Here is a 21,491-nt window from a genome sequence, read left to right on the forward strand (position 1 = left end):
AATAAGAAGATGCATGTCCTTAATACAGGGTGTCAGTTTTGAAAATGAAATGTATTTTAATAAACACTGCCTTTATAATTATTCAGTGTGTGTATACATTTTGGGGGACACACTGGAGTTGAATATTCCCTCCAGCAGTCATAAGCTGTTTCAGAATCTTTTAATACTGCAGGGTGATCACCTATCTTTGGACAGTGTACAGGGGAACAAGGATGGCTACTTGAGCTTCCTCTTTATTTGAATTCTGGGACTATGAAAATTAGTGTAATGTGGGAAGCATGACCACTACAGAGAACTTTGGATCTAGTTCAGTGGTTCTCAACCTTCCTAATGCCACGACCCTTTAATACAGTTCCTCATGTTGTGGTGACCCCCAACCATAAAATTATTTTTGTTGCTACTTCATAACTGTAATTTTGCTACTGTTATGAATCATAACGTAAATATCTAATATGCAGGATGTATTTTCATTGTTTGCGACCCACAGGTTGAGAACTGCTGATTAGTTGATATGTGTTCTAAATTTGAAATCCTGCTGGCTGGCTTAGAAGTGTTTGCATTAAACCTCAGGTGCAACATTCTCTTCAACAGTGCATTCCATTTCTAGGCAGAACTGTGCCACCACACAATCTTCTGAGAATGTGATTTGTGCTATCAGAATTGAAAGTAAGACTACAATCTGACACTCACATGTGCCCTTCTTGGAGAAACTTTTGAAGGGGAAAACTTCAAAACACGGAGTAGAAAACTCCAAAGTAAGTGGGGGTATCTGGGACACTTGTCTGTCTTGTGTATCTGCAGTGCCCCAACATGGGCAGCAGGGGGCGGACCTGTATGAGGCTAACCCCCCCACAAGTGTTTCCTAGTCTGGAACACCCATCCTTCTTCTGTTAACACTTGCCCCAAGTCCAAGGAGGCAGCCACAAAAGAGTGCTGTTATCAGTAAATTGTGCAAGCTTAGGACATCAGGAGAATTACATTGCAGAAATGACTGCAGATGACACATGGGTCACAAGGGTGACCGATTTTTATTTTGGTGATCGGGAGGCTTAAAGGAGCTAGAGGGGGGCTTGCCCTCAGTAGTAAAGAGAGAGACTATCTCTGAAAGCAACAAGTGGATGTGAATGTTGCCTGGGGAATTTATTCAGCCTCTTTGCAACAGTTTACTTTGTAGGTAATATTCTCTTTTACATGTTAAATCAAAACCTTCCCCTCTTCTGCCAACCCCACCCCAAACCCAGAAATTTATTTGATGAACGTGGTTTCTAATAGGACCTTAGGGAATGTGGCTTCTGCAGGGGTCTCCTGCAAGTGGCAGCAATTTGCATGTGAACGTGTGATGCATTTTACTTGCTTTATGCCAAGTCCCAAGTAGTTGAACCAAGTTGGAAAAATCTGGAGGGACCAGAAAGAGCTGGCCCTGAAACTACAAACACACGGGGTTGCAAAGCAAAAATCCCGTCCTTGCCCCCGCTTCACACACATAGCCACACACACCCTGGCTCCTTTCTCCCCCCTGTCCCCAAAGAATGTCTGAGGAGACACGGTCATACACCTCAGTACTCACCATATTGACTTCGGAAACCATATCGATGCTGGCAATGTCAATATTCATTCCCACGGCCACGGGGGGACCTGCAAACCAAGAGGGCCAGCCACGTGATTTCTCAGAGCTTCATTCATTCTTAGCAAGAGTTGTCCCCGAGCATGGGACACTCTGCCTCAAGCCCCTCCCCACGGCTCACCCTCAAACCCTTCAAGTCCTGCTTCTTTTCTAAAAGGGTGGCAGGAGCTCCTCTAGGAAATGCTGTATTGAACAGGCACACACGTGTCCTGAGGGATGAGGGATTCCAGCTCTGTCTACACATGTAGATGCCTCAGCAGGAGCACACACACAACTCACAGAAGCACAGGAACATTCCAGCCCAAGGGAATTTTATATATTGCCTTGAAACCCTCCTCCTCATTCACCCCCAGAGCTTTTGTGTGCAGGTTTTAACTCTCCGAGCTTCATAAGACTCTGAAGCAAAATTAAATGGGCATATCAAGGTTTCTCAGGCTGCAGTGAAAGAGGTCTCTGACCCTTCTCCCTGCTGCCCCTCCAAGCTCCTCAAGTCCTCCCCCCACCCCCCCTATCCCCCCCATTCCACTGCCCCTGCAGTGAGGCTCCCAGGACTGGATAATATCCAGACACCAGGCACTTTAAACGGTGGTCAGAACTCTTCCAAAGTAGGCGGGCACAGGGGGTTAATGCCACTTCTTAACCAATTGTCTGCACTTCTTGTCCTCCAAAATGTTCACCGCAGCCTTCACTAAGCCAGGTTCTCTGGGCACACCATTAACTAAACTTGAGGTTTGTAACTGAACGAGGCAATGGCAGTGAAACAAAGGATTTGTAACTGTGAAGCCCCAAGGACAGCAAGCACCAATACATGCTAGGAGGGTCTCTCTCACTGAACGACCATCCAGTAACCAACCGGTTTAAGTTTGGGTCAGTGTCTCAATATGGTAACCCTGAGACACATTCCATTCACCACGATGAGGGAGAGGGAAGAGACAGCCAGCACAACGCTCAAATGACAGCTTAGGAGGCTATAGCTGGGTTGTTTCTTATTTCCACGGCAACCCCATTACCTCCAAAATCTGGTCTCAGACGAATGTCATAGCCTTTCAGGAGTCTATCCACCGTCTCTTTAACCAGTGACATGTTACTAGGATCATTGACACTAAAGAAAGAAAAGACAATAAGTAGGCATCAGTCAGGCAGCAGGCACAGCGTCCTTAGCGTCTATCTGATCCTCCCCAGGATCCCGGCTCACCGAGGTATGCAGAGCCCTTCAAAGTGTAAAAGGGAAAACGGAAGCCTTAGGCACACTTACCTCTGCGCACAGACAGCGGCGATTAGCAAGGGGAATGGCCAGATCCCAAAGCAGCCTTTTTTCCGAACTCTCCACATCCCTTTAGTTTTTGATGGGATTGAGGGCTTCACTGAAGAGAGGAGATCCAACTTAGTCTGCCCAGTGCAGTAATTCTAATGTGAGGCGCATGCGCACGGCGTACCAAAACATCAAAGGGGCAGCGGCGGCTGCCTGGGACCTAGCAGATTTTCTTGCTAAGAAAAATAAATAAAAATAAATTAAAGGGGAAAAAGGAAAAACATACATATGCATACTATATACATATTTGAATACTATAAAAAAATCACCCCGCAAGAGGACCAGGAGTAAAAATCTTTGTTGTCCTCCCGTTAAGACAAAAACAACTAGAGCGGCTGGTAAGTTTCGGTAGTTGCAGGAGGCAGTTTTGCACCTCGCGGGTTGTAGGTTGTGTGTGTGTGTGTGTGTGTGTGTGTGTGTGTGTGTGTCCTCTTAAATATGCAAAACCAGATTAGAAATTTAGGCGAGAGCAGGTGTGGAGTGCGAGCGGAAAACGGGTTCCTGGGAGACCACTTCTGGTCTCAGCAAGCAGATGGGGAGAGGAGTTTGAACTTTATTTCCATGGCGAAGAGCATCCCCTGCCTGGGGCGAGAGGATAGTGGAGGTGGGGGTGGTGCGGTGGGGGGAGGGGAAGGTGGTGGGAGCAGGAGTGGAAGGGGGAGGGAGAAAATAAACCAATGGGAGGAGTGTTGAGCAATCCTTTGGATTTAGGGCGGGGGGGGGCGGGGGGGAGGGAGGAGTAGAGAATAAAAAAGACACGGAACAATAAAAAAGGAAGCCAGAGAAAGAGAAGAATAAAATGCTGCCTATTTTCCCCTAGGAGTCAAGGAGCAAGCTTTTCTTCACTACTCACGAGCGATTTCTTTATCCTGCTCCTCACCCTTTGCCCCCTATTCCCTGAGCAGAAACCCTCGGGGTCCCGGTTCCTCCCGGTGTGACGTGGCTGACCCGCTAGTCGGGATTATTTATAGCAGAAGGGCGAGGGGGGGCGAGGGGAGAGAAGGCAGCGCTGCCTCTCCAGGTTTCAGTCTGACTCTGCAGTGGGGGACTCTTAGCAGGGAGAGTGGGGTTTGACGGTGGCGGGGGGTAGGGCATGGAAAGAGGCAGCACCCGAACCAGGGTGCGAGGGGGCTAGGGCGGGACCGGGAGGGCAGGTGGCGGAGCGGGATGCGCCCCACGGGCCCCACGCCCCCCCCCCGGGGCACGCGCACATGCGCGCACGTGCAAGCTCACTCCCCGGGCGCGCCCGCCCCTCCTCACCTCGCGGGGCTGCGCTGCCACCCACTCCCGCCGCGGGCGCCCCAGCCGGGAGGGCAGGGGAAGGGAGGGGACGGGAGGGGGCGGGCGGGGACACCGGCTGTTCCGGGGCTGTGCCCAAAGCCAGAGTGGTCCTAGAAGGCAGGCACAATGGGGAGGGTCTCCGGGGCCGCCCGGGGCACCGCGATCTCCAGCGCTCTGCACTACACTCGTCTTCTCTCTCTTTCCAGGGGCCGGGAGGGACTGGCACTCCCCGAAGCTGCCTCTTGGTTTCCGCCTGAGACCAGATCGGGCCAGCCTCGGCCGCCGAGACCCCGAGGAGACGGGGAACGCGCTCAGGGGCTGGAGCGGGAGGGAGACACTCAATTCGTGGAAGGAGTCTTTCCGCAGCCCCAGGTGGAGAGACGTGCCACTGACGCCCCGAGGTGCCCCCAGGCTCGGGGCATCCCGACCTTCTGAAGGAGCCTGGAGGAATGGCCCTCCGGGATTATCCTGGAAGCTGCTCCCGCTACCCCCTCCCCCTCCCCTGGGTGAATGCCTTTAGGGGTCTTAGTTCTAAACCTACATGCTGGGCACCAAAGCTTAACTTCGAACTCCTAACAACCATCTTTACCATTAGCTGAGCGCCTACTATGTGCCAGGAGTGCATTAATTAATGTCTACAACTATCCTAGATTAGCTATCACCTTAGTTTCCCCATGTTATAGATTTAGAAAGTGGCCCATGGAAGCTCAGTAACTTGCCCAAGATCACCTGGTGGCTAGAAGTGGAACCAGGATTGGACTCCAACACCTGCTTCCCTAACCAGACAGCCTTGATTCCCAGGTCCCCCACCTTGCCCACTGCTGGCTGGTCGCTGCGGCGGAACTCCCTAGGCTCGGGAGCCCTTGGTGGCCACAGGAGGAACGCGGGGGGGGGGGGGGGGGGGGGCGGGTGCTGCGAGGCGCTCCCCGCACCAGGCTGGCCCGCTGGTGTCTGGGGAGAGAAGGGGATGCCCGCAGCTGGAATAGGCGGTAGTGAGCCCTGGTTGCTTGGCTGGCTCGCAGTCTCCACAGCACCGAGGACCCCTCAAGGTCCTGGTCGGAGCTGCACTTGACCCATTTACTTCTTGACGTCCTTATTGTTGCCTAGATCAGAGGCCCACTCTGGGCAGTTTAGGGGATGACTCAGAGGGAAGCATGGATGCTGGGAGGCAGGAAGCCTACAGCTCCCCAGGGCTGGAAGGGGAGTAGGAAGGGAGAGCCCTGTGCCTTCACAGATTAAGGGAGTTTCTGCCTTAGAAGCAGGTAAAACAGCACCGTGAACAGTGCAGATCTCCAGCCCAGGGTTCTTACAGGGCTGCCAGGCTCATAGTAGTCCATCCAAAGATACACACACACCCACCACCACCATCACCACCACCACCACCCCACCACTCCACCACTCCACCACACCCCACACCCTCACCCTCCACCACTACCACCCCACCCCCCACCCTCCAATCCCCAGGCCCAGGGAAGAGAATTGAAATCTGTAGCTCTCCTATCTGTAATTCTGTAATTACTTGGGTTGAGACTTACAGAAATCAAAATGTATACCAATGGCGGAGAAAAACGACCCATTTTCCACTTTCCCCTTCTTATACACAATGGGAATCTTTTACACAAACTGCTATGTAGGAGGGAAAACAAAGTTCAGATTGTTGACATTACACCCAGAGGGTTCCTGAACCCCAGGCAAACCAAGGTGAAACCCTAAAACTCTCTTCCTCTAGGCAACACCTCAAAACAGGGTTTTCCTTCTGACCCCTGGTTATCCACAGGGCACCTTCCACACTGCCTGCCCCTCTGACTTAGGCTCACGTCAGTTTAGGCTAAAGACTAGAACTCACTAAACAGAACAAAAGCACAAATACTGTCATCCACTGAAAATGATGATGGCCCGGAGCTAGAGGCCTACTTTGGGTTCAAATTTCAGCTCAAATACTTAGTAATCTTTGTGACTTGGGCAGGTCACTTACCCTCTCCAAACCTTAGTTTCCTCTTCTATGAAAATGAAAATAATAATAGTACCTTCTCCATTTGATTATTGTAGAATGACAAATACATACATAGCATTTCGCATGTGATTAATAAGATTGGCAAATTTTAATGAATGAGGTGTAATGAATGGACAGGAAAGCAAACAAAGCTTAGTAGCATTAATCTATAAAGACTGAGTGGACATAAATTTGGTACATTTATCATAGATTAAGCCTGAGAAGAGAGGAGCATGTATTTCAAGGGAATTAATGGAAGGTTAAGAAGAAAATATAGTCAAGATCCAGCAGTAATCAAAAGGAAAAAAGATAAAAGGTTTTTTTATGTTCTTGGTGTGGTAACATCTCTGGGATATCTCTTACTGGTAGTTGTAACTAATGTCATTAAAGAGATAACCCTACTAGATTTCAATTTATACTGAAAGTGGATCCTTACTGAAAAGCCGAATCAACACTAACACTAAGACATCTCTCTGGAAGACTTTGCTGACAACACTGCCTCGGGCTGTGAACATTGGAATAGTGATGTGCAAATGGAGGGTCCATTGTTAGAGAACATCCTCCATGATCCCAGAAATACAATGAGAAGGCAAAGGGTAAGCACCCCTAAGAGATCATCATTCAAAGTCATCTCTGAATATGAAGTATATAAATGCTGACTAAAAGCCATCACTAGCCACGTGCTATTAATCTTCACTATAATAGTCATTCATTTATTTAGTAAATATATGGTGGGCACCTACTTTATATCAAACATTTTCTATAAGCACACAGGTGTTGTGTTGAAAAGACAGATGTGGTCCTTATCTACTTGGAGCTTACACTCCAGAGTGGGAAGGAATCATTGTAGACATAATAAAGATGGAGCGTGTGCTGTGAAGTGGGAAAAATAGCAGAGTAGGAATCCATAATTGGTGCAAATAGCTCAGTTTGAGGATTTGGATGAAGTATGCCTCATGAAGTGATTCTTCAATTCAGATTTGAAAGATGGGTAAGCCTGATGAAGAGTTAGGGAAGAATATTCCAGGAAGAAGAAATACAGTAAGTATGTGCAAATATCCTGGGCCAAAAGAGGAGAGCATGATGAAGAATGAAGGGAGGGCAGTAAGACGAGGGGACAAGGGTCAGTGAGCTCTAAGGGTGATGAGTTAGAAAGCTGAGCAGAAGTAATTTGGGACCATGGATCTATTGTAGAGGAGTGGCAAGATGAGAGTGAATCACCCTGGAGGAAGACAGTAATGGCTGTAGGGGATCTGTTATTGCAGGAGTCCAAGTGAGAGGTGATTTTGGTCTGAATTAGGATAGTGACTGAAGATGGAGAGAAGTGGCTGGAGTTATGTGGGATAACTGGCTAACCTTTGTGACAGATGGGATGGGGGGGGGCGGGTGCTGAGAGGGAAGAATTCAAGGATGGCTCATGCATTTCTGGTTCGCACAGCCCAGTGGTGGTGGTGGAATAAAGTTGATGGGGATGATACAAGAGCACAAACTTACCAATTACTAGTAAAGTATTATCAAGTATATGGCTTCCTGGATGCACTGTAATATACAAGTAAGAACCATTTTAAAATAACCTCCCCATAAAACATATATGAATGTACCTTTATTTTTATGTGCTAATGAATATTCCTAGAGCAGTTTAATTTTATTAAATATTTTTCCCTTATGCTAGTCAAAAATACCTTTTATGTATTTGCCTGCAATCATTGCCTTCACAAACACTGGAAAATAAAATTGCTCCTAAATGACCATAAATTCCAAAATAGGGGTTTATTGCTCAATGAAGTTTTACTCTGAAGAATTAGAAATGCCCACCAACTCCTGGATGTTTCTCCTTCAGCAAGTAGCACTAACATCAAAACTTCCATAAAATGCTTGACCACAATATCTGATGACATATAAATCAATTTTGATCTTTAACTAAAAATATAACATGTAATAGTAAAATACCATCAATATGTCAGATGCTGTTGCAAATTCTTTTTATACAGTAAATTTACATATTTAATCCTCACTATATGCCTGTAAAATGTTAACTACTATTACCCCATTTTATCTATGAGGACACAGAAGCAGGAGTTAAGTTGCCATAAAATTACAATTTATAAGAAAATACTACAGGACTCAGGCCCTTCCTGATAACTGTGTGACTTTATAAATAATACTCTTCTAATTTTATCTCCTCTACTATTCTCAACTTATCTCAGCCTGAGTTAACATAACATAATAAACTCTTAGGCCAGACAAAGGATCTCTGAACCTAACAGAGATTGGATTTAACAATTACATGACCAATCGGAAATGTTGAGGGCTAGAGTTACAGGACACTTTTTGAAGGAGTATACCTTTTAGCACTACCTCAAAGTAATGAATCTTCAAGAGTCCAGAAAAGTGTGCCTCAAATATAGAATAAAATCATGGAAAGGAGGCATGAACATACAATGGAGTCAAGACAGTCTCTTCAATAAATGGTGTTGTGAAAATTGGACAGATAGATGCAAAAAAATGAAACTAGACCACCAACTCACACCATACACAAAAATAAACTCAAAATGGATAAAGGACTTAAGCATAAGATGGGAAACCATGAAAATACTAGAGGAATCCACAGGCAGCAAAATCTCAGACATATGCTGAAGCAATTTCTTCACTGATACTGCTCCTAGGGCAATGGTAACTAAAGAGAAAATAAACAAATGGGACTATATCAAAATAAAAAGCTTCTGCATAGCAACAGAAACCATCAACAAAACAACAAGAAAGCCCACTGCATGGGAGAACATATTTGCCAATGCTATCTCAGATAAGGGTTTAAACTCCATCATTTACAGGGAACTCATACAACTTAACAAAAGGAAGATAAACAACCCAATCAAAAAGTGGGCAACGGACCTAAATAGATACTTTTCAAAAGAAGACATAAGGAAAGCCAAGAGACATATGACAACATGCTCAAAGTTACTAATCATCCAAGAGATGCAAATCAAAACAACAGTGTGGTACCATCGCACACTTGTCAGAATGGCTATCATCAACAAATCAACAAATGACAAGTGCTGGCAAGGATGCAGAGAAAAAGGAACCCTCTTGCATTGCTGGTGGGACTGCAGACTGGTACAGCCACTGTGGAGAAAAGTATGGCGTTTCCTCAAATAACTAAAAATGGAACTCCCATTTGACCCAGTGATCCCACTTCTAGGAATATATCCCAAGAAATTAGAAACACCAATCAGAAAGGATATATGCAGCCCTATATTCACAGCAGCACAATTTACCATAGCTAAGATTTGGAAAGAGCCTAAGTACCCATCAGCAGATGACTGGATTAAAAAACTGTGGTGCTTCTACACAATGGAATACTATGCTGCCGTAAAAAAAGGAGGAATTCTTACCATTTGCAACAGCATGGATGGAACTGGAGAGCATTATGCTAAGCGAAATAAGCCAGTCAGAGAAAGATAAATATCACATGATCTCAACCATTTATGGAATATAATGAACAACATAAAGTGATGAACAAAAGCAGATCCAGAGTCAGAGAAGCATCTATCAGACCGTCAAACCTCAGAGGGAAGGCGGGGGGCGGGGGTGGGGGTAAGGGGGAGAGATCAACCAAAGGATTTGTATGCATGCATATAAGCCTAACCAATGGACACAGAAACGAGGAGGATGAGGGCATGAGTGGGGGGGGGGGGTATAAGGACACATATTTAATACCTTAATCAATAAAGAAAAAATTATATTAAAAAATCACGGATGCTCTAAATCTAGGTAAAATTGTTAGGTGAGGACATTACCTAAGCACCAACACCCTGGGGATGCTAACCCTATTCACACGCAGTCTGAGCAGTTATGAATCAGCACATCCCTTATGCTATGAAAGGATACAATAGGAGAAAAGTCCTTTTTTACCAACTGCTTCTCAAAATCTAAAGGGGAGGTGTGCCTTATCAATATAAGTAATGGAACAAAACTGATGTATAAGCAGTGACACGGAAGGTCCTAAGGAATATATTTTTAAAATCTCTTGCCAGTTGGTTTCTTAGGGATGGCCGTTGAGAGATGCCCATAGATAGGTGAGCCAATGTGTAAAAAGGAGTTTTCTAAATGTGTGTCACACCACTGAGTCCTTTCCTGATACCCCTGTGTCAGGGCTCTTTACCACTAGATGAGTTAGAGAGTCTAGGGTCTATAACCATTTTGAGAACCTAATAAAAATGTTGGAATTCTCAAATATGTCCATATTGGCTCCATATTTAAAAAGCAAACTGCAATGTTGAAATTAGTTAATGTTTAATAAAATGTCTATAAAATGTAATACCATGTCTATAATTGCACACATTTAAGTTTTACACAGGGAAGTTACATTTTAATCTGCTTTATATTGTGTCAAGTGGTCTCCAAAAGTTAGAGAGAGGACTTGGGCTTATGAAGGTATTAAAAAGCACCATCTGTCTCCATCCTCAGTCAGAGTCAGTCTCTCCCCACCTCTATGCATCTAAAACCAGTTGTAGCATCTTTCTTTTTTTGTTTTTGGTTTTGTTAAAACCCTCTTTGCAAACATCTCCATTTGCTAATTCTACAAGGGACTTTCATTCTTATTTTTATTATTCTACAGGCTCAGTGGATTTACCTAACATGTTTGAGGTACTCTAACTGATAAATTATAATTATTATTCATAGCTAATATTTCTTGAGTGCTTGCTTACTAGCTTGCTCACTCTATGATAAACATCAACAATTACACAATTAATTATTTGAAGTGTATTGCTCAGTAGTGTATTATTCAGTGGTCTTGGGTTGCCAGTGACAGAAACCAAACTCAAACTAGCAAAAGTGAAATATTAGGTCATGTAACTAAAAAAGTCCAGGGTGTTCAGCTCTGAGTATCGGTGGATTTAGAGGCTTAACCTATTTCATTCACAATTTTATTTTATGATAGTTGACTTCATTCTCAGACAGGCTCTTTTCCAAAGATGACCATCAGCTACTATCTCCTATGATTTCAATTACCAAGCCTGAGAAGATGAGCATTTTAGTAACTGCACCAAAACTACAAGATAGGCCAGTCTATGGGACCTTGGATCATAGTTCCATCGTCAACCTATCACTTGTTCTTCTTGGTGAGCTGGCTCTCACCCCTGGTCCTGAAGTTGGGGTAAACCATATCCAAACCATTGGACCAGGAATGGTTGAGGAATGATTATCCAAAGGAAGATGTTAATGTGCTATTACAAGAAAGAGAAGGAATGGAGGTTGTACAGATCAAACCACATATTCCTACCATAGGTAGAAGAGGAATTATTACTAACCATAAATTTTTGATAAAGATTTTGTGACATAGGGACTTGAGTATGATTAGAAAAGGTTCCAGAACATTCACTTAAAGCAGTGTCCTTGCAAGTAGCCAATAAGAATGAATGAATGAACACATCAGTCTAGAATATGTGGTCTCTCAGATTTATGTCAAGGGTAGATGATTACTACTTAATATTTTAGCAACTCACATAGTCATGTGTGACAAAGTCACCCTGAAAACTTTAAAAATAATCATGCTATAAATGAATGAACATGTAAATACATGCAAAGATCAATAGAAAAATTTAATAAAATTATGAACAAGAATGACTAGGTATAGTAGATCTTTAATACTTGAATATTTGGGTAACAGAGACCTATACTAGTAGTAAAAATATTATAATGTTTATATCAAATAATTTCATTAGTTCCACTTATACTTTGTTGAATAAATGAATTTCACAACAACCTTTTTGCTGTCTAAGCAATTAAATATAATATTTCCCATATTAATAATCAATTAGATGTTAACATATAATTTTCCTTAATAATAGAAATAGACCTTTGTTTGGGATAGAACTATAAAATGTAAGTCATTGTTGATACAAAATGACCTTTCCTGACCTTAAATGTTAACCTCTCTACTACACCTAATTAATTTTCACAAAATACTATGAGGTAAGTTCTAATATTATCTTCATTTCACAATTTTCTGAAAGTGTCAAAGGTTTTGTGATTAAGAAAAGCTTTTCTGCAGAAAAGGAGCAATGGAGAACCAGGCAAAGTCTGTTAGAGTGAATATTTTCTCTAATTGGAGACCTAAAGAATAGGTGGTAATCAACACTCTTTCCTTCCGTTTGTTTTAACATAATTCTCTCATCACAGAAATTGCATGAAGATCATTTAGGTCCAAGCTCCCAAGAAGATGAATTTGTTTTTAGGGTCAATGATTAAGGGCCATGAGTAGAAGTGTTCGTACAGAGGGCTGTCTCATGTGGTGCAGAGAGCACAGCCACTGATCCTTAAGATAAAGTCAGTCCCTTTCAGGCGAGAAAGCCCATCAACCAATGTCTACCAGGGTTTACTGTTTTAAATGTAACTTGTCTTTTTAACTTTTCCAGTTGTGTTGAGCTATAATTGACATATAGCATTGTATATATGTTTCATTGTACAGCATAATGATTTGATTTACACATACTGTGAAATGGCTACCCCAATTAATTTAGCTAACATCCATTATCTCATATAGATACACCAAAAAAGGTTCTCTTTGTGATGAGAACTCAAAGAATTTACTCTCTTCACAGCTTTCAAAGATATCATGCAGCAGTGTTAACTATAGTCATCATGTTGTACATTACATCTCTAGTGTTTATTTATAACTGGAATGTGTAGCCTTGATCGTCTTCATCCAGCTCCCCACACCCGCCTCTGATAACCACAAATCTAATCTCCTCTATGAGTTTGTTGTTGTTGTTTGGATCCCACATGTAAGTGAGCCCGTCATTTGTCTTTTTCTGTCATATATATCACAACTACTTTATCCATTAATTTGTTGATGGACACTTAGGTTGTTTCCATGTCCTGCCTACTATAAATAATAGTGCTACGAACATGGTGCTGCAGATGTCTATTGCATATATGTGTTTTGTTTCCCTAGGATATATTCCCCAGGAGTGGAATTGCTGGATCATATGATAGTGTTATTATTATTTTCTTGAGGAACCTCCATACTGTTTTCAAAAGTGGCTATATCACTTTACAATCCCACCAACAGTTCACAAGTGTTCCTTTTTCTCCATACCCTCAACAGCATTTGTTATCTCTTGTCTTTTTGACAGTAGTCACTACAACAGGGAATGAGCTGATATCTCACTTAGGGTTTTTATACACTTTTCCCTAATGATTAGTGATGTTCAGCACTTTTTCATGTACCTGTTAGCCATTCATGTATCTTCTTTGGAGAAATGTCTATTCAGGGCCTTTGCCCATTTGTAATTGGAATATTTGTGGGATTTTTGCTAAATATAATTTATCTTTTTGGAAATTTAGAATTAAGTGATATAGCTATTAGAGCCAATGATGCATCAACAAATAGCAATGGAAACTTTGGGAATTTGGCATGCTCCAAATATGCACTTTATCCAGAAGTTGGCATGAAGACCCTTGATGGTTCAAGATATGATTCTGGATATTACATGGACAGAGGTCTAAATAGGAATATCACCACGTGTCTCAACTCTCTTTCATCCTGAGTTAGTCACAAAGGAAGTCACAGTTTGCTGTAAAGATGCCATCAATATTCCTCTATGAATTACTTGTTCCTTGTCCATTTGAACTGAGGGATAAAAGTCTTCAGATGCAAATCATTGGTGTTTATCATTATGTGTATACTCCATTTGTGGTCAATAATAGAGTTCCATAAAAGGTAGTGATAGCATCTTTCATTTAAATAAATTTATTTCAGTTAAAACTGTGTAAGTTTAAGAACATATTGATAGAAAAAAAAAAAAAAAGCCACCCAGCTGGTGTTGCTCAGTGGTTAAGCATCAACCCATGAAACAGGAAGTCACCTTTCAGTTCCATTCCCCAGTCAGGGCACATGCCCAGGTTGTGGGCTTGATCCCCATTAGGGGGCGTGTAGGAGGCAGCTGATCAATGATTCTCTCTCATCATTGAAGTTTCTATCTCCCTCTCCCTTCCTCTCTCTGAAATTAATAATTAAAAAAAGAAAATGTTTTTAAGAAAAAGCAAAGCAGGTGGTGCGTGGATTTGAAAAAAAATGTAGGCGGTATGCAAACATTTGGGAATCTCACACTAAACAATTTGGGTAGGAACAACCTGCCAAAATTTTATAAGATATACATACTCTTATAGTTTAGACTGAAGTGAGGGCTTCCTAACTCTTAAGTAGCTCTGATCATCAGAAGTCACTAGTGTGAGCCCTGCCAGAGTGGCTCAGTTGGTTGGAGTGTCATCCCATACACCAAAAGATTGCGGGTTCGATTCCAAGTCAGGCAGGGCATATACCTAGGCTGCTGGTTCCATCCCTGATCAAGGTGGTTCCATCCCTGATTGTTGTGCATAGGGAGGCAGCTAATCATTGTTTCTCTCTCATATAAATGCCTTTCCTCTCACATAGATGTCTCTCTCTCTCTCTCTCTCTCTCTTTCTCCCCTTCCTCTTTTTCAAAATAACCAATAAAAACATATCCTGGGGTGAGGATGTCAAAAGGGAAAAAATCACTAGTGTGAGTGATCAGCATTCAAATGTGACGTTAACCTTAACATCATTAGATGACAAGGTCACCTCTGTGACACAGGCTGCCAAAATCGAATTCAGCAATTCAGGGAATATACTGCACATCTATGTACATAGAAATGTGCTTGGTTCTGCAGAGAACAAAAAGATAGATTAGATAAAGTTCCTTTCCTTAAGGAGCTAAATTGTAGCAGGGTGAGGAAGATAGCAAAAAAAAAAAATGATTAAGCAATAGAATATTAATGTTATAAGAAAGGCATAAACTAAGAAGAGCATAATCCAAGGAGGTTGCAGGAAAAAGAGGTCACCACTGGGAAAGCCTTTACTGAAAAAAAAAAAAAAAAAAGAGCCACTAGTGGGAAAACACAGTAAGATATTCACCGGAACAGAAAAACAAAATACCTCTCATATCATGGAAAAGGCACTAGTGATTTGAGAGGGTCTTTTATGTCATCTTAATATTCAAAGGGACATGAGAATATTTGGAAGGGATGGCATAGCATTGTATTTCTTTTTAATCTTACTGTGAAGTTGAACTGACTTGGGGAAGAAATCTTATATTTTATCCTATACATCAGAGTCTTTTAAAATTAGACTGGAAAAGCCCTTAAGAACTTACTATAAGAAACCTGAATAGTAAAATGGATGCTCATCTAATTGTGTGTGTGTGTGTGTGTGTGTGTGTGTGTTTCTTTTTTTTTTTTCTTTTGGGAGCCTGAGTTCTTCTATACAGAGAGGGGAGTATTATCAGGACACGAGAAAAGAAAATCATTAAGATGTTATTTGACCCAAACTGAAGTGTTACTAGGAAAGAAAGTACAGTGGGAGAGTGATGGTAGGAAAAAAAAAATCTAAAATGTGAAGATTAAAAAAATTAGGTATCGGTTAAAACAACTTTTGAAGACAGCAAATAGATTTAGAAAGACCCTCAAGTAAGTAATCATTGCGATCTTAAAGTAAAACACAAAATTCATATGAATTATTATAGATAAAACAAGAAACCTGAAAAAAGTATCTAGCTTCTTGCAGGAACCTCTGGTCTATGCCTCCAAGCAGGTTAAATAATGTGTTTGCCTTTGCTACCAAGGGCCTGAAGAAGACAACACCAGCGCCCTCAGATCATTTCTGCATTACATACCTCCCCCCAGTCACGCAAGCACATACACATTTTTTGAAGTGATTTCTACATCCTGTATGCAACTTCTTCAGTATACCACCCTTGGGCCACCGGGGCAGCTTTGGGCCACTGAGAAAGACCTGGAGAGTTTGCAACCTCCCGGGGTGTCCATTAGGCAGTGATTACCTGGCAGGGAACAGGGCAGCTCAGAAGCAGTCCGCACTCCAGGGATCCCCGTGCAGTCATGTTCCAAAGTATCCTGAGAAGAGCTTTTGCTTGAAATATCATCCTTGCTTGGTTTACCCTCCCACTTCCTGTCTTATTTCCCCTACTTGCTTATCACTTGTCCAAGAATCCTTCTCTCTTGGTCTGCTTCTGGGGAATGAGTCTAAGATAAGTGGAAAGTATGAGATGCATACTGGGGAGAACTTTGTTTCTGAAAAATAAGACATCATTATTGGAACTCTACAGATGAAAACTATATCATGAGTTATGTAAGAAAAATAACTAGTTTTTTTGTAACACTACTTGGGAGATGTTTTTTGGGGGGGAGGGTTAGGGGAGAGGTGGTCAAGTTACAGCCTCTTCCTATCTCTCAGTTGTCTCATATGTAAAATAGGTGATCCCTAAAGTTCCTCCCACATCTAAGATTACCTAATTCAAGGGTTGGCAAACTGTATCTTTGGCCAAGTCCTGCCTGCCCCTGATTTATAAATAAAGTTTTATTGGAAACACAGCCATGCTCATTAGTTTACATACTGTCTATACCTGCTTTCATGCTCCAACTGCAAAACTGAGTGGCCCATGAGATATGTACTATTATCAACCTCAACCTTTTTAAGCCAGATGAGAAAACCGAGGCAACGGAAGGTTAAGTAACTTGCCCAAGTTGCAGGGCCAGTAATGGCAGAGCTGAGATTCATGTCCAGCCCACCCACCTGCAGAGCTGGCACTGTTACCTGCCCTCATTTGCAAAGGCCATAACGAAAATGCATGTTAAACGCTTCTGACTCATAGTAACTACGTGTTTTTGTTTTTAATAGGAGGGTTAACATTAACAGGGACACATGTGGAAGCATGAATGGAGGAGTGAGAGGGAGGAAGTCTGCAGGTTCATCAAAGCTGTCAGGAAATAACACCACCAATAAAATATTTTCTCACCATCACACGTAGTCCTAAAATGTGGTTTTATGTTCTCTTCATCTTTCCTTGTGGTGCAAATCACAGGCACCTTCACAAACAAATTCACGACTAAGATGCTTGACTTGGTCCTCAGCCTGCCAGCACCCTGTGTCTGCGGAGCGGAACTAATCATTTTGTGTCACTTCTCACTTCAGATCCACTCCCCACTTCCTGAGATTGCAGTTCTGTGTAGGCACCCTGATGCTGAGGGTCACGGGCAGCACAGCAGCACTGTCTGGTTTGTTGTTGTAGTTGTTTTGTTTTTTTGGGTTTTTTTTTTGTTGTTTTTTTTTAGAGCCCATTGACATAAATTCCCTCAAAATATTTGTGTGCATCCTCTCCCACAGAGGTGAAGACGCACTGGGATGGAAGCAGTTCACACTGACGTAAGCTGAGGAAGAAGGGAACATCAAAAGAGGGGAGGATGCAGGGGCATTTTTCAACGTATTTCCCTTGAGTGATAGGAGAGCTAAAAAGATTTAGGTCATGGAGAAGCAGGGGCAGTCATCTAAATTCATGATTTTTATTTTTTTTTAATTTTTTATGGTAAATATTTTGTCACTCACAATGTTTTGACCATCACATTATGTGAACTTGACTCAGTCTGTTTTTGGATATTATAACTATAACTTAACTCCTTTATTTATGGGAGATACATTCCTTATTAATGGGTGATACATTCCTTATTCTGCCTAAGTCAGAATTTCCCAACATTATCATTTTTAGCAGCATCTGAGTCTGCAAGAAGATTAAATAAAATTTCCTCTCTCTCTCTCTCTCTCTCTCTCTCTCTCTCTCTCTCTCTCTCTCTCTCTCTCTTTCTCTCTCTCTCTCTCTCTCTCCCACTCGCTGTGTGTGTCTTACATGGCCATCATTAACTGAATGCCTGAGTAGGTAATTACACTACCCACTGTGCTTAGTGTTTAATATGCTTTACTTCATTTAATCTTCACATTAATCTCTGAGGTTAGGTTTGTAGTCACAATTTTCAGATGAGGTACCTAAGATTGTAAAAAGTTAAGGGACTTGCCCAAAGTGACACAGCAGGTTAATAGCATACGCAAAATGCCAGCTCAGGTCTGTCTGACTCTAGGTAGTCACTTAAATGTTGTGCAAGAACCCAAACTGTTAAAGTAAAAAAAGAATTCTCATATATTAATGTGAATCAAGAAATACAGGGTGGGGCAAAAGTAGGTTTATGGTTGTTTTTATGGAAAATAATTAAATATTTAATAAACACTAAAACAAGAGTAAACTCTGTTTCACATACTCACAACTGGAATCCTACTTTCGCCCCACCCTGTATGTAGATTTCCAAGTGAGAACCAGACAATATTATTGAGTCTAGATCGGCAGTGGGAAGGTAAATAAACATTATTACCAAGGTCAAGAACAGATGGGTGATGTCAGTCACCAAATTATTGGAGAAATAAACATTGATCCTAGTCAGAAGCTTGACAAAGATCAGGGCATTGGGAAAGGTGTCTGATGTCCAAAAGGACAACTGGGCTAAGAAGCAGGGTATAAAAGAACCAATCAATGTGTCTCCTTCACATCAATGCTTCTCTCTCTCTCCCCCTCCCTTTCACTCTAAAATTCAATGGAAAAATATCCTTGGGTGAGGATTGACAACAACAACAAAATACCTTGTAATCAATAGCCTTGGATCAGCATCAGGAAGAATGAATGAATTCATATATAATTCTCAGGTTTTGTGATTTGGACCAGGAGTCAGGCTCCAAGTCTTACTCCGCTGGGTTGAATCTCAGCTCAACTGCTTCCTGAGTGTAGGCAACTGCATTCTTTTCTTTGAGCCTCCATTTACTGTTTCGTAAAGGGGGGTTTATGGTAAAAATCTTCCTTGACACACCTTTATCTCTCTAGGGGACTCCTTAACAGATGATGCCCGTGAAACACAGATCTCAGTGTTATGGACCTAATAAATGATAATCTTCTGGTTCACGCCAAACACTGAACCAGGAGAATACTTCCTCTTTTATTGTAATTCTCAGTTTGAGGGCATTTATGTGATTCTAGCCATACCTGGCTGGTTATTAGCACTACTAGAAATAATCACTTGATTAGTCTGGGAACATGGCTGGGCAGATGGAGTGTTTCAAGCTCCCCAGGTGATTCTAATGTGCAGTGATGGCTGCAAATGACTAACCTGGAGGCTGCTTCAGGAGGATGAGGAGAGCCGGCTCCGCTCTGCATCCGACCTACCTCAGGTGAGAATTCGAATAAGAATTCAAAGGGCAGATGAAAAAAGGTGCACACTTTAGTGTTAAAAAACCTGAAGGACTCATATACGGTGTTCCCGGTGGCCTGGTAGCCCTACATATTCTGTTTGTGACTGTGAACATTTATTCAATCTCTCTTATCCCTGAGATCGTAGCTCCCACTGCCTCTTTGCAGAACCCAGTGACCCTAAGAGCTAAAATTACTCTCACAAGTCATTAATCAGAACATCTTTACATCATAAAATGTCAGTAAATTAATGGCCTTCCAGCAGCCTGAAAAAGCCTATGTATTTTGAAAGTGTCAGATGGACTTAAAGGCATATCCTACAGAGAATATTTGACGCTACAGATTACCATACTCTTTCACAAATGGTGCAAAAACTTCCAACGATCCCCCTGATGAATACAGGGAAACTTCTAATTTCCTTGAACATGTCTTTCAAGTCTCTTGAGCCATCATTTCTAGACGCATCAAACTTCTTCTCTTGCACAAACCCTGTGTTGTAACCAAATGATCTATATACTATACTTTGGGTGAGCATACTTTGTGCTTTTTGCCCTCTATACAGTAGTTTTAGACCTTTAATATGCAGACAAACCACCAGGGAATCTTGTGACAGTACCATTCATTAGCATTTATTAGTGCTCATTCGTGGGAGCACAATGAGTTTCTACGTTCCTAACAAACTGCCATGAGATATAGTTGTTGCTGGTGCTAGAATCATGCTTGGGTAGCAAGGCACTACACACAGGCTACTTCAATCTCAGGTAATCCACAAGGGCCTATCTTGTCCTCTTTGCCTATCTCTTTTCTACTTGTCTGCAATGTTTATGTGACAGAATGAACCAGTGAGATACTAATTTGCTTTCTTTTCCTCCTGGTCCTTCTCATTCTCCACCCATTTCACAAAGATAGCATGATCTCCCGTGCTTCCTTGTCTCAGGAGAAATTTCTGTTTCTGGGCCAAAGGAAAGGTGACTTGCAAGACATATTCTAGCCTAAGCCACTGGGAAGAGTTGTGCTGGGTTTCTTGGAAAGTAGGAAACAGTCTGGTCTTTGTGAAGCAGCAGCAGTGAGGAGAAGCCCCTACCCGAGAAGGAGATGAAGGTCTGAGCGGGCCATATGCCTGAGGAGATGCATGGGTACTGTTTCTAGGGTGCTGGCACCCTAGCCACAGAGTTCCCAGCCTTGTCAGAGATGGAAACACCCAAGTTTGGCACACAGACTAGACAATCTTGGGCACTGAAGGAGGAAAGCTGCTTCCCTCCCATTTTAAACAAACTTAGAACCTCTGTACAAATGACAAATGGTTGGAGTTGGAATAAAAATAAATACCTGATGCGATGTTCTACATGTTGAGGAACTGAAAAAAAATTTAGATTGATATATAGAAAATAAATGGATGCTTCCCTTACTGCTGAGTGCTTGAATCAAGTTTCATATGTGCTAAACTTTGTTCCAATCCAGTCTCCTCCCTGAAGCCTGATTTGACGTCTTAAAGAGAGAGTACCATGGTTGAGACAAGGAGTCCTGACTTTGGAATGTTGATGGAATTCCTAATTTGGGATGTACATGAGCCTCAGGGTTCTCTTTTGTAAAAACTCAGAGCACTTAACCCATAGGACAGTTGAGAGGGTTAGAAGTAATAAGTGTGAAGTTGTTCTTATACCTACTAACTCTACTACTATGACCGCCATGTTTTACTATAACCACAGTAGCATTTCATTCTCACAGCCTGACATGCCATGTTGTGCACATCATCAATTTGAATATTATTCAAGATCCCAACCAGGCGCTAAATAAAAAATTTTTGACCATGATGATGCCTGTGAATTTATTACCTACTCCTAATAGCAATTTTTCTGTGTATCTCAGTGCCATACCTGTAGCATAAACTCTGAAAACAGAATCCATGCTTTACACTTCTTTGTAATCCATTAGTGTCTTATAAAGAGTAGGTACTCAGCAAATATTTGGCAACTGGTTGTTGCAAAGCAATGACTTTTGATAATTTACAAGAAGAGTAGGAGAAGTTTTAGATGTCATTTTGGCAATCTGGGATTAGAAAAAGTACTGCATTTTAGTCTATTTTACCGCAATATTGCTTTAAGCTTAATTGTATCCAAGTAGGATTCAATCCTACTTAATTACCAAGTAGGCTAAATGTTAGGATACATGGAAC

At 42.1% G+C, this 21,491-nt stretch overlaps 1 protein-coding gene across 2 annotated transcripts in view; it reads right to left on the reverse strand.

Annotated features, from left to right (window-relative positions):
• The window catches only part of GABRB2 (gamma-aminobutyric acid type A receptor subunit beta2), a 198,863-nt gene extending 194,984 nt beyond the window's left edge, over positions 1-3,879 (reverse strand). Inside the window, exons 1-4 of one of the 2 annotated variants that reach the window (XM_059699115.1) lie at positions 3,790-3,879; positions 2,880-3,112; positions 2,635-2,726; positions 1,568-1,635 (exon numbers count right to left, since the gene is read on the reverse strand). In XM_059699115.1, the coding sequence (XP_059555098.1) occupies positions 1,568-1,635; positions 2,635-2,726; positions 2,880-2,956 (237 nt within the window). In that variant the 5' untranslated portion in view covers positions 2,957-3,112; positions 3,790-3,879. Of the gene's footprint in view, positions 1-1,567; positions 1,636-2,634; positions 2,727-2,879; positions 3,435-3,789 lie in introns of those variants that run through there. The other variant, XM_059699116.1, reaches the window with a different exon arrangement.
• Positions 3,880-21,491: the final 17,612 nt, after the last annotated feature.

The sequence above is a fragment of the Myotis daubentonii genome, chromosome 5 (assembly GCF_963259705.1).
Source record: "Myotis daubentonii chromosome 5, mMyoDau2.1, whole genome shotgun sequence".
In the NCBI taxonomy this organism is placed as follows: Eukaryota; Metazoa; Chordata; class Mammalia; order Chiroptera; family Vespertilionidae; genus Myotis; species Myotis daubentonii.